Genomic DNA, 15,637 nt, shown 5'->3' with positions numbered 1-15,637 from the left:
GTGAGAGAATGATCAAGATGAAAAGCTCTAAGGCTCTTTAGAAGGAGCTAAGCTCTCTAACTACCCACTATCTACAGATCTCTGAGGTGTGACCGTTCGGCCGTAGAGGCATTGTTTGGAAATCCTCTGACATCGGTTGTGTCACAGACCTGGTCCAGTGTAAAATGTTTCAGTCATTAGCGGTGAAAGCATTCATCCCTAAACACCTCGCATGCTCCAAAGGTATTGTTTACGGAGTGGACCCCTCACCTTCCCTGCAGGAAATACTGGAAGAGTTTCAGGATGCAGGTGTGGGGGTTCTTTCTGTCTACCGGTGCAGTAGAGAATTAAATGGTCTGCGTGTAGCGACAGAATCAGTTATAACTACTTTTGCTGGCTCCTCCTGTTCTGCTGCTCTCAAGGTCTTGCCAATAGTGTATCGTGTGGATCCTCTGCAACCCCGTCCACTTCAATGCACCAACTGTTGGCGGTTAGGTCACAGTGGTAAAGCATGTAAATCGGCGACACACTGCCGTGTTTGTGGAGAAGGGCATTCGGACGACAGCTGCGCCTCTGATAAGCCCCAGTGTTGCCTCTGCAAGTGCAATCACTCAGCTGATGATGCAAACTGTTCGAAACTAGCTTACGAACAAAGCCTGCTAGATATAATTCAAGCGAAGCGATGCTAGAGAGCAGATGCATATGCACTTCTGGATCGGAAGAATAATACATATGCCAGCCGCGCGCGAAGCTCAGTTGCAGATATAGAGTCAAGTTTGACTACTTCGATAGTGTCCTCAGTAGAACAGGCGCTTTCTGTGGTGGTCAAGCGAATGCTGTGCATATTCACCGAGACTTTATCTCAACTTGTTGCAGGCCAGTCTCTGCCTTCTCAATCATCTTTTTCGGCGGCGACGCCTGCATCGCTCCCAAATTGTGCTGCTAGTAAGAGTCACTTCACGTCGCCTCCTAACGCATCCCAAGTCCCGCCTGCGAACAGCGTTCCTGGCAGTGTCTCTCAAGTAGACATCTTTACCACGGATACTGAAATGCTCAGCCCTTCCCAGGAGCTACGAGCTTCTTCTTCACCCTCGAAGTCAGCTGTTCAGCAATTTAAAGCAAAGAAAGCACCCCCCTAACTTATCCCCAGACTGATGTGCTCAAGGAGGCTGTTGCTGCCTCTTTCATCAGTAAATAGTCATGGCAGGTCTAAAAGTTCTGCAATGGAATTGTCGCTCCGTACTTTCTTCTCACCAGGATCTTGAATTACTTCTTCATGAGCATACTCCAGATATTGTGATTTTGCAGGAAACGCGCCTTTCTCCACTAAAATCATTGAAAATGAAAAACTTTCGTGTTTTCAGGGAAGATCGCATTAATGGCAGAGGTAGTGGGTTAATAACAATGATCTATACAAAAATATGTCACTGGTCATCAATCTCGCAGAAAGTTATGCTCCCTGACTGTGAGCTGTTAGCGGTTGAAATCTTCCTTCCCCAGTGCGCCAAAGTTACTATTGCTAACGTCTACTTTCCTATAGGTGTTCACAGGACAGACTGTTTGGATAGCATGCTGAGTGGGGCAAACAGCACAGTCATCGCAGGGGTTTTGATTGATTCGAACGACAGTGTCTGGGGTAGTCGCTTTGAATCCTGTGTATCATGCAGTCTGTTCGTGCAATTCCGAAGAAGTAACCTTTATGCGAGGAGTTAGTCGTTCAGTCATGGATTTAACATTAGTTTGTCGTGGGGATGGGGTATCTGCATGGTCAAGAGAGCACTCAGGTACATCTAAACAACCTTTACTATTCTATCCTCTCCTATCAGAAAAGGTGGTGCAACCATGAAATTTATAAACCACATTACGTGCTAAATGACATCTACCTCGCTTCCCTCCAAAGTTAGCTCAGGTCGAGCAGAAGGAGCTCAGCGGGCAATTTCCTTTCTGCAAGATGCCGATGACAGCTCTGTATTCTCTGTGTGCGCTACTGTCCCTGCCAGACAGCCGTCTCCTTGGTGGACGGAGGAGTGTCAGAAAGCTTATCGTCGTAGAAAAGCAGCCCGGAAAAGCGTTTCCTATAATCAAAGCCCAGCTAATAGGATAAACTATAAATTTTTCTCTGCATCTTTGAAAGAAGCTGTTAAAATAGTGTAGGAGGATTATAATCAAAATTTAAAGGCGTATCTCTCAAATACCTAGAATAAGAAGGATCTATATATATTCATGGCGCACAATAACTTATCTCCGGCCTCCAACCGCATAAAGTCAATAGGATTTTCTCCGCAGGAGGGTAAGCAAAACCTTGAACTTATCGCTCAGGGGCTGGCTTTATGTTTCCAGCTGCAGAAAACGGAGCCTTTTCACACTCTCACCCCCAGCTCGGTCGGACTATTCTGAGGTCGACGTTACGGAGCTCCTGCCAATTGTTTCGTCGATATAGTCTGCTGCCAAGGGATCTGATAGGATTACTGTGGGCATGTTGAAGATTTTAGCATAAGACTTTACATCTCACCTTCTGGATAATATAAATGCGTCATTGGAAAACTCTTGGATTCCTCAAAGCTAGAAAATTGCAAAAATAATTTTACTTTTGAAAAATGCACAGAATGGATTTTGACTAAACAATATACAGCCAATTGCTTTAACCTCAAATTTAATAAAGCTAATAGAAAGAGTAGTACACAGTCGCCTCAAAAAGCATGTTCATCACGTTAACGGCCTCAGCTCCGCACAGATTGGATTTCGCCGCGTTTGTTCCACATGGTCCACGCATGTGGATCTGGAAAGCCGAATACGACTCTCAGTGCAAAAGAGGGAAGTTTCGGCCTTAGTGACACTTGATGTTGCTAAGGCTTATGACAGCGTAGAGCACACGGTCCTTATTAACAACCTTGCTCAGCCACGACCACTGCACTACATTTATGCCTGGATTTGTGGATTTTTAAAAGATAGATTTTTCTTCTGTACAGATGAATCTCTGTTCTGATGCCTATGTCCAATACAGAGGTGTGCCGCAAGGATCTGTTTTTTCTTCGCTGCTTTTAACATATTAGTTCGGGACATACTCATTCATTTTAGCATAACAGTTCATGTATAATACGCAGATGATATAGCTTTTTTGCATCAGAAAAGGATATTCACGCACTTTACGAGTATTTGCAGGTATACCTGAATTCTATTGAAATCTGGTTGGACCAAATTGATTTATCACTTAATGTCAGCAAATGTGGCGTGCTAGTATTTCCGCTCGGCAACCCTTTGTACATCTGGCTAGTATACCGCTCCACCCCAATTCCGCAGGTGGAGTCGGTTGAATACCTAGGCGTTTCTTATGACCAAAATTTGGACTGGCGAGACCATATTAAGAATAATGTTATTAATGGCGGACGTGTTGTGGGCCGGTTGGCACAAATTCGCAATAAAAAGTTTGGCATGCGTCGCGAAACGTTACTGTTCCTTTGTAAGGCTTATATGAGACCGATTCTTGAATTTGGTTGCATCTTGTTCTTTGGTAGCGCAAACTAAAAGGTGCAGCGGTTAGCTTTACTGCAAAGGTGTGCCCTACGGCTATGCCTCGGGCTCCCAAAATCAGCTTCAAACGCTGTCTTTCACATGGAAGCCCGTATCCCGGTCTCTTTTCCCGCTTTCAACTTCTAACAGTGCGTACTTTCCTCAGGTCCTTTGACGCGGCACCCGTCGTTAATATTCCCATTTTTCTATCTCGGCCACACCTGTTTTTCTCTAATCATTGGCCATGCTATAAGCTTCCGTAAGTTAGGTTCACGCAGAATCTTTTAGCCCCGCTTCAGGTTGATCTAGTCTCCTTGCAAGGAGTTGCTGATATGCAGGCTGGCCCCGTCTTCTATTACGAACATATTTTCCCGTCCCATGCGAAACATATGACCGCAAATATCCTGCATGGTATTCTTTCTGAACATCTACAGAATTTTGCTCATCATACTGTTCTCCCCACTCATGCCTCCGGAAGCTGTGAGAAGGCGGCGATTGGGATATAATCACAGGATCTGGCTTGGAGCTATTCTGTTAGTATGAGTGATTATACTCCTATATTATTCGCAGAGGTTTTGGCTATTAGTTTGGCCTTTCTCAAAATTTCCATTCACGTTGCACGAGTTCTTATTATTGCTGACTGCCTTTTAGTTTGTCTCTCTCCAAAATTCCGGAATATCTTTATTGAATCGTTCGCTTAGGTTTTTTGTTGCATGCGCAGTGCGTGAGATCCGCTTTGTCTGGGTACCTGGGCATTCGGGTGTCTAGTTTAACGAGGTGGCTGATTCATTGGCAAGGTCAGCTCTCAGCGCTCCTGTAATCTGTCCCGTACCTCACGTCATTCTGTTGGAAACTTCACGTTTCCAGCGGTTCCAACATATTTCAGCCAGCTTGAGTGATCCGTTCGTCAATACAGTGGATTTTCACCACTTAAGGTACCCATGGAATGTCCGGTGGCGTAAATCAAGGCTTTGTGAGGTGTCAATGACGCTTCTGCTATGCAATTTCCCTCACTTAATTTTGTACTTATGCGTATGCGGGTTCACTGCGACAAACCTTTGTGTCTCATGTGGGCAAGTTGAAACAATAGATCATTTTCTCCTCTCACTGCCGGTGGTTCGCTGCTCAGAGAAAGCAGTATTTGGAGGTCCCACTTTCGAGGTTAGGACTCCCTCTGTCTCTTCCAGTTCTTCTCTCGTTCGGTGCGAGCGCTGAGGGATTCCCGTTAAGCAGTGTTTGTGGCTACCTTCATGAATACATAAGTGCAACTTATCGGTTACCTTGTAGCTGTACACAATATTCTGTCACATATTCAAAAATGCATTATTCTATTCCTGGCAATTCGTATTTCATTATTTATTTGAATTTTTCAATTTTTATCTTGATTCAGTCCTCTACGTCGTCGCCTCACGTCTTTTTTTTGCCCGCGCAAATAATTCATTGGCATTCTCCACTGTACCTTGGCCAGTCCCACCGCGTGGATATGTGCCACATTTACTGAGGTGAAGAAGAAGAAGACCTGGCTCGGGAAGAAAAGAACAGAACGGCAATTTTCACAGCTGAATTTCTCACTATTGGCTTGGGTCTTCAAAAAGTTCCCCACAATATTTCTCAAGTTATCATTCTCCCGGACTGCATTGGCTGCATTAGATAGTTCAGCAACTAGACTCTTGTACCGATCCCTTATGTACTTTGTGCCACTTCATATCCAAGAGGTGCGCTTTCAGTGGGTCCCAGGGCACTGTGGCATTACTTCAAATTCGATGGCCGATTTCTTAGCAAAATCAGCCATCAATGGGCCTGTTGCCCAAGTCGTTCCGAACCTCACCCTGCTGACCACGTGCCGTTATGAACATTACTAACTACACCATTATCTGAGCCATGGTACAGCGGTACAGCGGATTCATGGTACAGCGGATTTCGAACATTTATAACTCCCATGGAACACACGTTCTTGCACATCAAGACATTTCCATGACGCTGTTGCGCTGCAGGATTCCTCGCCTTATTCTATATTTATGCCGTTCTGGGTTCACGCCGTCGAACCTTTGTGCGTCATGCGGGGGCGTTGAAACAATAGATCATTTCATCCTCTACTGCCAGCGGTGTGCACGGCAGAGAATTCAGTTTTTGCAAAATCCTCTCGCCCAATTAGGGCTGCCATTTACTCTTCCCCTCCTCCTCTCCTTCGCTACAACCGTCAAAAGGCATGTCATTAGGCGGGTGTGTCAGCTTCTTCACAAGCATATTATAGTGTCACGTAGTGGTGACGGCAGTCGAAGCAGCGATGAAGACGGACGAAAGGGTCTTCTAAAAGAAAACTGTTTATTGGGCTGACTTGCACCCAAAATGGACTGAATCACTCGGCGGCGGCGAAGCGGCAAGCGTGCTCGGCGGTCGTCGAACAGAATGCCGGCCACTGTCGGCCGTGCTCAATTTGAAGCTGATAGCGAACTTTCGAGATAAAGAGCGCAAAGTTACTAGAACATTCCGGAACAACGTAGAATCAGCTCTGCCTGGCTGCGATCAATCGAGATAAATCTAGTCGCGTCTTGCGTCGCAAACAAAGCGATGAAGTGATGTCGCGGCAGATTTGAAAAACGAACACACTGCAAATATTCGCGGCAATAGAAACCGGGAGATTTTTGTGGAAACTTCTCAATGCTTTTACTTTCCTGTCCAAATTATTTTCTTTCTGATTAATTCTTTAAAATTTAGTTATTCTGCCCACACAGCATTGTTTCCTCAATTTTCATTCCGATTTCCTCAAGCTCTCTCAAAATTCGTGATTTTATTTATCTCTCAGATTCTTCTATATTTATGAGCCACCTGAGATAAACCTGGGTGAGTTTTTTCCTCTTTGGATATGCACCAAACTCGGGCCAATCCCCCACAGCGGGTATGTGCCATCGTATTTGAGGCAACAACAACAACAACAGAATGCATTCGGCAACCGGCCTGGCCAGAGGACTGCCCAAGGAAGACGAGAGATTGGCTAAGTATTGAGCAACTGGTCCTGTTTTCTTTTTCATTTCTGCCTTTGCGCCTTTTGTTTTGTGTGGATAACGCACGCGGTGAGTTTGTAAATCTGAGGTAATGTCTACGCAGTCCCCCGCCACGGGAGCTTCCCCTGGTCGGCTTTCCTGTCGCCTCATGAGATGCCTCTGGAAGCTTTTCAACGCCCCGGGGTCCGCAGCATTCTTGTGGCGCTGGTGCCAAAGGATGATGGTGCTATCAAAATTAACAATCCAGGGCCTGTTCGAGCTGCTCGTTAGGCGGCCACTACCATTTATGATGCAATCACTGGGGTAAGGAAGTTTGGACGTGGCGGGATTCTGTGCCGTTCACCAGACCTGTCGTGCGTAAAGGATCTTCTAAACTGCTCTTATTTTGGTTCTCTTTCGGTAAACAGCTTCATTTCGTCTCATCTGGCCTGCACAAAAGGTTTGGTCCGCGGTGTGGACTCTTGCTTGTCTCTATTTGAGACCTTCGACCTTCTCTCTGGCACGGGTGTTGTTGCTGTGTATAGCTGTAGCCGGGAGGTGAGCAATGATCGGGTGCCAAAGAAAACGGTCATTACCACTTTTGCGGCGACTGCCTGCCCCTCAGAAATAAAAGCATGGCCCCTATTCTTCCGTGTAGATTCTTCCGTATAAGCCACTGCAGTGCAGCAATTGCTGGCGATATGGCCATAGTGCTCGCGGCTGCAAGTCCACCTTGCGCTGTTGGAAATGCGGCAATGACCATCCAGCAAATTTATGCTCTGATCAAAACGAGAAGTGTTGCCTTTGTGGACGATCTCACGCTGGATATTCTACGGATCGTCCTTCTCGGGATCATAAATTGCAAATTATAGACATAAGCGACCGCAAACGCTCTTCGCGCACCGAGGCAATATCAGAAATTAAAGAGAGAGCTCACGACTATGCTGGTGTGTCAGCCCGTTCAGAAGTGACTCTGGATTCGTATCTCTCAGGCAATAGTGACTGCCATGGAAGCCTTTATGGCTAAGATGGTTGACAGGATAGTGTCCACTCTGACAGAGTGCATATCTAATGCTCTGGCAACGCAGATTTCCCAGGCCATGCGAATTAGAACTTCTACTGCCATGTCAGCCATGCCTTCGTTAATGACAAAACATTCCTTACCTGCGCTGTCTCAGCTCCAGGAACAAGTTACTGCTGTTTCTCACACTTCCTCCGTCCACTAATTCAGATAATGTTCTAATTATTCATGATGCGAGATATTGGATTCAGGTACGCGAATCCTCAAACGCAGTGAATCCCCCATGTCTAACCCTTCTTCTCCACATCCTCAGCCGAAAGCAAAGATGCAACAGATTGGCTCTAAGCCATAAGAAACTATTTTGGGGCAGGCAGTTACTGCTGCCCGAACTTCTGAACCATAGGAGTGTTAAGAGTTCTCCAGTGGAACTGTCAGTCAGTTCTTTCAGCTTCAACAGACTTACTCTACCTTATATCTGAACATAAACCAGATATAATTATTTTGTAAGAAACTTGGCTTACATCTGAGAAACATTTCCATTTGCAAAATTTTTCTTCATTTCGACAAGATCGACGGTCAAGAGGAGGAGGCTTACTCATACTGGTTTCTTCTAAATTTTGTCACAGGGCTAAGATCACTTTTCAGTCCTTTACTGTTGACTGAGTTATTGGCTTTAGACTGAATTACAGGGTGCTATTCCTTTTTTATTAAAAAACGTTTATCTTCCTTGCGGTGTGCAGGATACCAGGCTGCTAGATATCCTGCTTTTTAATTGTCAGAAGTCAGTTTTCTTGGCCGCCGACTTTAATTCTCATCATGTGTCGTGGGGCTCTAAGACAGATTTCTGTGGTAAGCACCTTTGGGATTGGGTTACTGATAACAACCTTTCGTGCATGAATTCGAGTTCGGCCACATTTCTCCGCGCACAAATCCAATCTGTATTAGATTTAACTTTCACCAGCCCTTGTGTTCCTGTAGTCAATTGGTCGACTGTATATTGTCGAACATCTAGCGATCACATATTCTTTCGTTAAAATTTAAGCAGCGCTAACTTTTAGGACGAATACACAGAAGACATGACAGGACGGGCGCTACATACGTATCGTTTTTTTATGTTAATTGCCGCCTAACTCAAGCGTGCTCTCAGTTAAGGTCATATATAAACAATGACCACTTTAAGTCCAATTTGCGTTCAACTCTTGCTTCAGCGATTAATTCTGCTGAAGAGCATAGAGCAAAAGGCACAAGCTTGGATATTGAGGAATGCCGAAAGAAGTCCGAATTTTCGGTACGTACATCAAGACGGAACACTTCAGCTAGATGGTAGAATGCAGATTGTTCGGGGAATTACAGACGCAGAAAGGCTGTATGGACGAAGCTCCTACACAATCAGTGCCCTAAAAATTGGCATGTTTATATGTTTATTGTGGCTACATTTAAAGGCACAATCTCACAAGCGAAAAAAAAATTATGAGTCCGAGCATTTCTATGTCCTTAACAAAATCAGGAAATCGTCGCGCACTTTTCGGATTCTTTAGATAGCGGAAAAAGATTGCGGTTGCAGAAAATTCATCCTCATGTGTGTTGACACCGCAAGAAGCAATAGAAATAATTGAGACAATTGCCAAAAATATTAGAGCAGCGTTTCTCGTCTGTACTTCTTTTGCGCTCTGCGTTTGTGGCGTCCGCGCACAAGTTTCAGCATGTCTCCCCTATTACCCTTCCCGAGCTTTCCCCGATAGTGCTGAGATTACCAACTACTGCTCGTGGCTTTGATGGGGTGACATCAAAAATGTTAACGATCCTCTTTGAGGAAAGCGGAAATTTGCGCGAGTTGGTAAGTGTTCATTTTCGCTCTCAGCGCAACGCGAATGGGACACAAGACGAAGGACTAGCACAAACAGGCTCTTTGAGGAGTACCTTACCTCCTTATTGGAGCTGGTTAATTTTTTAAAGAAGCATGCATGGGTTTCTCCTGAGTGGAAATTCGCCAATGTGATCCGGCCCTTGACTTAAAAACAATGGTGGTGGGCATTCTCAGGGTAATATTAGACCCATTTCATTGACATCAAGCGTGGTTAACTTAGTTGAAAGGGTCATACTCGTACGTGTTTCGGAGTTTGTGGACCGTAATATTATCCTCAGTCCATGTTCAAATTGGTTTCCGTCAAAAATGTTTGATATGGAATGCTGACACCAGCCTTGAGAGTCGGTGACTTGAAGAAAGTTACGGCGACTTGAAGAAAGGCCAGACGGCGTATTTTGGCTTGGTGCTTCCGCCGACTCTCTGCGCTGCTGCCCTTGGCTCAGACGCTGCGCCGCAACTTATCTCGTGACCACTGGCCAAATCCCCCCTCATAGTTGCTTCGGTTCTCCCTCTGCCACCTACTACACCGGAGCCACTCCCCACACCGGTGTCTCCCAAGTTTGCTCCACCGGCTCCTACGGGCGGTCATTCACCTGCGAGGTCCCGTCCCAGGGCGCCTCCTGCACAGCCCTGCTTGCCAGCTGTGGCGCCTGCCCTTGGGCCATCCCCAGAAGAACCCTCTCTCGACCCGGGCCCCAACTCTCTTCTAGTCCCATGTTCTTCTGCCACCTCATGCCCAAACACAGTGAGCCCATCTGTCCTTGTCGCGAAGCGCGCATGCAAGCCACACCAGAACGTTATCGCCCATCACGCGCCATCCAAACCGCTTGCCGTGGCTCCCTGCCCACCAGGCGCTTTCACAAGTGACTGTGCCTCCGCGACAGACGAGACTGCCATCCCGGGTGGTGTCAGGCATGCGACGCATCAAAGCGTGCCCTACCTAACACCACCAATGGACTCTGCTCTACTGTTTTCTTCCCATTCCGGCCCCTACGTCCCGGAATCGTGTCTTCTTTTCCCAGCAAGCGGTCCCAACGCCACAGTGGGCTCGCTTTTGCCGACAGCCGGTGCACCGCGTCGCCCGCTTCTACCACTTAACTGCACGGCAACCCGAGCTCCACGCAGCAGATCTCCAGACCAGGCTCGTGCGCCGTCGTTTCACCGCCGCCAGCGGGCGAGCCATCCCCTTCTCTCCTATGGCTCTGGTTTCCGCACGCCATACGTTCGCCTGCACTCACTGTGCCAGCGCGCATCAATCGGCCGTAAATCCCGGCGCGCGTACATTCTCGGCACTGGCATTTCCTGGCCAGCTTCAACCCCACTGCCGGCCCCACCAGTTCACCTTACGACTGGAGCACGCCCATCTTGCAGCCAATTCATGGATGACTATTCCCGCCTGTTCATTTCGTCATCATTCTCGTCTTTTGGCTCCCCTCGCCCTTTGCGAAGTAGCCAGGCTCGACCACCCGAGTTTGTATTCCCCCGCCCGGCGGCCTTCACGGACCTTGCTGTGTTTTGAACTTGACCGACACGTTGAAACCTGTACATACCGTTTTTTTTTGCTCTATCGCGCACCGCGCTAGGGTTAATCTTGCTCGCGCAGAAAAGAGCATAACGCGTTCGGCAACCGGCCTGGACAGCAACGTCGACAGCCCACTCCGTCGGCTCACCAGCCGCGGCTACTGGGACCTCCAATAAATATAGACCACCTTCCACATTTGCCTTCCGGGACCCAAGATATTAAACTTATTTTTGAAATGCGGCGGAATGCTTGAAGCACTCCGGCACGGGTTGGCCCGGTATTGCACTGCCTCCGGGATCGGACCGCTCTATAATAGAGCGCGCGTCTTTTACTTCTATCTTTGCACTCCTATCCTTTCATATCTCCTATTTCAGCCCGAGGTAGCAATTGTGGTTCAGCCTGAGCCAGTTGGCAGACCCGTGCTCTTTCCGTTTCATTCTTCCTGTCAACAGCAGCAGCAGCACACATGATCAGAGAGCTCCGCCAAGTGGTCGAGGGTCAAGCCTCCGGCCGCCGCGAGCAAAAGCTGAGGGAGGCGATTGAGGAAGAGCTCAGTAGAAGGAACGCGGAGTGAGTGGGGACGTCGCGCTCCCCGAGAAGCTGCCGCATCCAGCGCAGCAGTGGGGATGGTCGCCGGTCGGCAAAGTCCTACGTGCAGAGTAGTGTTGGATGCGGGCACGCTCCGACAGCGTGATTCTCTCCATTACCTTGGTCTTGAGGTGGTGCTGAAAAGGTGCATCTCCGGTGATTTCTGAGAGAAGATCCAAGAATCCGCAGGCAACATGAGGAAGAATCGCGGAGACAACCTTGCAGTAGCACGTCTTTTCCGAGATAATGCGATGGAGGCTGAACTGCGCCTCGATCTATAAAAACCAGACTTGTAGGCTCTGAGGCCAGAAGGGTGGAAGGCGAAGCCGCAGCGACGCAACGTCATGTGAGCGTGAGTCCTGTTCCGTGGAGGGGTCGCCCGGATCAGAGATGGTGTTCGTCCTAAGTTACCACTTGTAGACTTATGCCTTAGGGGTGAAGGAACGAGTAGCTGACTTGAATCTAGACAATAATAGTTGTTGTTGTTAGCCTTTCACAAGATGGCACATCCCCAGACAGCGGGATCAGCCAAGAATCGGGAGGCAGATCTTCCTGTTCACCTGCACTCAAGAATAGAAGCGTCTGCCGTGGCTTCATGTGGCAACGCCCCGCGTCGTATTTATTTTCTTTCCCTAACGGACACACTTTGGCCGTGCTCCAGGCTCAGCCAAAAGAGGGCGCTACGAACACTTTGTTTGGGTCTCTTGAGCACTTCCACACAGAGTTTGGCGCTGATGGGTGTACCATGTGGCACAAACTCATGGTGGACGAGCCCTATGATGTCAAAGAAAACAATAAACATGGTCTTGACCTTTGACTTGCTGATTCTGTCCTTCTTGGGACGGTAGGACACTGAGGTCTGCCACTCGGCAGATTTCTGTTTCGCATGCTGCATGTTTCGGGGTCGTACAGGAATTCAAACACCCAAGGCTCGTCACCTGTGATGACATTTTTTAGAAAGTGGGGGTCACTTCCACAAAGGTCCCCAAATTCTTGGCACGTTTCAAGTCCACGATTTTTGCTCGTCCGTCAGCACTTTTGGTACAATCATCGCGCACACTTTTCGCGACGGTGCAAATTATTCACTGAAGTCTTGTATACGGTACTTTTATGGAAAGTTTAATGTCGGTGCATCTAAACGGACTCTCAAACGGCGGTACTGGGTCAAGATCTCATTAGTGTCATATTTACGTTAGTGGTGGTCGCTGATGGTCGTCAGGCTCGGGCTTTATCGCGGACCTCGTCACAAACTCCTAAAAAGGCCCTGTGCCACCGGTGGACTTGGCGTTCGGACAAACAGTTATCACCAAAGGTCGTCCTTATCATAGAAAATGTTTTCACTGTGACCTCGAAGAGTTTCACACAAAACTCGACGGCAATCATTTGTTCCAACGAGCGCAGCCTTATGGCTTGCACGGGAGATGAAAGCGAATTTCATTTAAAAGCCTCTCTTAAATCTCCTGATGGTCGCAGACGATTGAATTGACAGCGCGTGCGTAAGCTAACTTCCCCCGTCGCCAATCCTAACCTGTTATAACCCGGTGCGACCTAAGTCGCTTCAAAATGTAATCAGTGACATTACTTGTCGGACATATGGACATTCGCCACGTTAGAAGTTCGAGCACAGGTCAAGAAATATGAGCAAGGCACGATGAAAATCACTCTGTCGTACGCGTCACATTGAAATACTCGTGAACGGAGCCACCGTTATTCACTGAACGGCTGCAGTTTCCTAAAGGTACCCGGCAGTTACTATGTAGATGAAACGTTAGCCAGAACAAACTTCGTCGCAAAGCGTTTTAGAGCCCTGGGCAAAACACACTAAGTGCGCGGAAATGGAAGAGCCTTGCACCGCTTTCCAGCTTAAAATATTTGTGAACACCTTCAAAATCAGCCTAGCAGAACACAGTCGCTAATGACGGCAACCGTTGTACGCTTTGAACGTAGGCGGCCAATGTGAGAAGAACGGGTATGCACTGCGGGAGACACCTGACGGCATGAGAATAGGTAGACACCAGATGTAGCAGCGCATCTTCTATGTGACATGAGTTACTTTGCTTTTAACGTGTACCCGACCACGACATGCGAGGTAATCTTCGAGCGGTTGAAAGTGTAGAGAATTGTTGAGCCCACAAATGATTACTAATGATGCCAAATGCGCAAGCGCTGACGATTGTGCAGTATATATAAAAAAATGCTTTTCGCACTTGCGAATATTGAAGCAATGCGAGGTCTGTGAAACTTAATAAAAAGCGATGGATGGCTAGGATGAATACTGAATGACAAAAACTAGTCAATAGAAATTAAAGTGATAGAATAAACTTTTTCTGAGTGGGTATATGATTGGGATTTTTTGATGAAATCGCAACAACGGCGCTTAAAGCAAAGGAAATGTTCACTTGTATCAGTTTCGCCGTGGCGTGATGTTTTCTGCGGGAATTGTTCTTTTTTTCATAGAACTATGACCTGTCAGATTAGGCGAAAAGTAAGTTTTCGCAGTGACTGTAACTCCAAGGGACAAAACTGCCTCACGTTTTCGATAAGTACGGAGTTTTAAAGCTGCTGCATGAGAAAAAAGCCTAAAAAAGCGATCTTCAGTGTAATCGAATGAATTATCTGTTATAGAATTCAACATCATTGGCGCTGTGCTGAAATCATGGTGTTTCCAAGAATCAGCTCTCCAACAGAAGGCAGGTGATACTGGGGCACTTGGTGAAATGGCGTCATGATTGAGGAATTTGTCCCTGATAGTTTTGTTTGGATAAGAAGACAGATACCCAGCTCCTTTTGCAAGGCATAGTTGGAGCAGCCGTCATTCGAAACACGCTTTCGTGACCACGCATTCAAGAAATCGGACATTTTGCTCTGGCGCACTGTGTTGTTAACCCAGCCGGGACGGCGCCATGGTTTACCCAGCGCTGCTTATTTTTCCCGAGAAATCGTGCTCAGTATGGAAGTGTCGCTTGCCTGTCTCTCATTTTGTTTATGCTAAATGTACAAGCGGCTGATTCTGGCTATTGCGCAAAATTTAGCACATGGCACGCTTACAGAATACCAGGACAGCAGCTTGGACATGTTGGCTTTTCATTTTTGACGGAACAGCGCAGAAAGCCCAGTCTCTTGTGCTGTCCCATCGTGTGGCGCTGTTCCATTACAGAAAACGCTGAACATGCTCTTTGAGGCACGAAATGTAATTCCTCTCAATAAAATTAAACAATAAGTTTTAGCGCATAGGTGCAATATATTGCGGAGAAGAGTTCGTAGTAAAAGAGTGTTGTATCTTTGCACTTGAAAGGCCCTTGCTGTGTCAGCGTTACGTGAGAGATAATATAATTCTTTTACATGGCACTTCCAAATATCAGCTGTACTATTTATATTCGCGCACAGTATCTCAGAAATAAAAAAAAATATCAATGACAAGGTGAATCATTTTAGAGACTTTAGTGGTCTTGGTTTCTATTGCTCAACAGATAGCAGTGTGTCGTTATATGTATTCGGGCCCATGTCTGATTTCACGACTGAAATTTGCGTCTATTGCTGAACGCGTTTCATCGGGTAGGAGCATCGCCACAAAATCTCCCTGAAAGAGATTTCCCATTCTTCACGCCCATAGCATGAGTTGCTTTGGTACGTTAAACCCCATAAACAACATTTAACATGTTAAAAGTTGCTTACATACCGAATAAGCGATAGTTACGCCTTTCTTTGCAGGCTTCTTCAGGGATGACCTGGGCTCTTATGATCTGATGTTCTGGCTTTTGGGATGCCTGGCGTTGTTCGTCGGGCTGCTGTGGACTGCAGTGTCGTGGTTTGAAAGAACGAAAGTTCGCAACTGGGAGCTGAACATAGCAAGAAACATGCCTTGCACGAAACGTATGTGATTGCGAAAGGTGTCGTAGGAGAACATATTTAGGAAATAAACAATTTAGTCACAAAAATGCTTCGTTGACATGGAACAGATGCTTAATTATTCGAATTTGCGGCGGCACACGTCGATTTTATGTGACAAAAAGAGTTGACTCTAGGATGGTTTTTGTAAGCGCGATCAAAAGCGGCATTTTTATTAACGTAGAAAGGCAGAGATGCCGGTGTTGGGTGCAATTCCTTGGCTTGGTGCTCGCGCGAAGCCGATGAAGAGCGGAAGAGGGATATGATGAGTGACGATG

General features: G+C 46.9%; 1 protein-coding gene across 5 annotated transcripts in view; it reads left to right on the top strand.

The window, feature by feature from the left end:
* Positions 1–15,409, top strand: part of LOC144119151 (monocarboxylate transporter 13-like) — a 64,072-nt gene extending 48,663 nt beyond the window's left edge. For all 5 annotated transcript variants that reach the window (XM_077651852.1, XM_077651853.1, XM_077651850.1 and 2 more), the window contains one exon: positions 15,183–15,409. In XM_077651852.1, coding sequence (XP_077507978.1) covers positions 15,183–15,352 — 170 coding nt within the window. In that variant the 3' untranslated portion in view covers positions 15,353–15,409. The remainder of the gene's footprint in view (positions 1–15,182) is intronic.
* Positions 15,410–15,637: the final 228 nt, after the last annotated feature.

Source organism: Amblyomma americanum, chromosome 2, assembly GCF_052857255.1.
Source record: "Amblyomma americanum isolate KBUSLIRL-KWMA chromosome 2, ASM5285725v1, whole genome shotgun sequence".
NCBI lineage: Eukaryota > Metazoa > Arthropoda > Arachnida > Ixodida > Ixodidae > Amblyomma > Amblyomma americanum.
The sequence above is the reverse complement of the archived record's forward strand: the minus strand, read 5'-3'. Positions and strand labels throughout refer to the sequence as shown.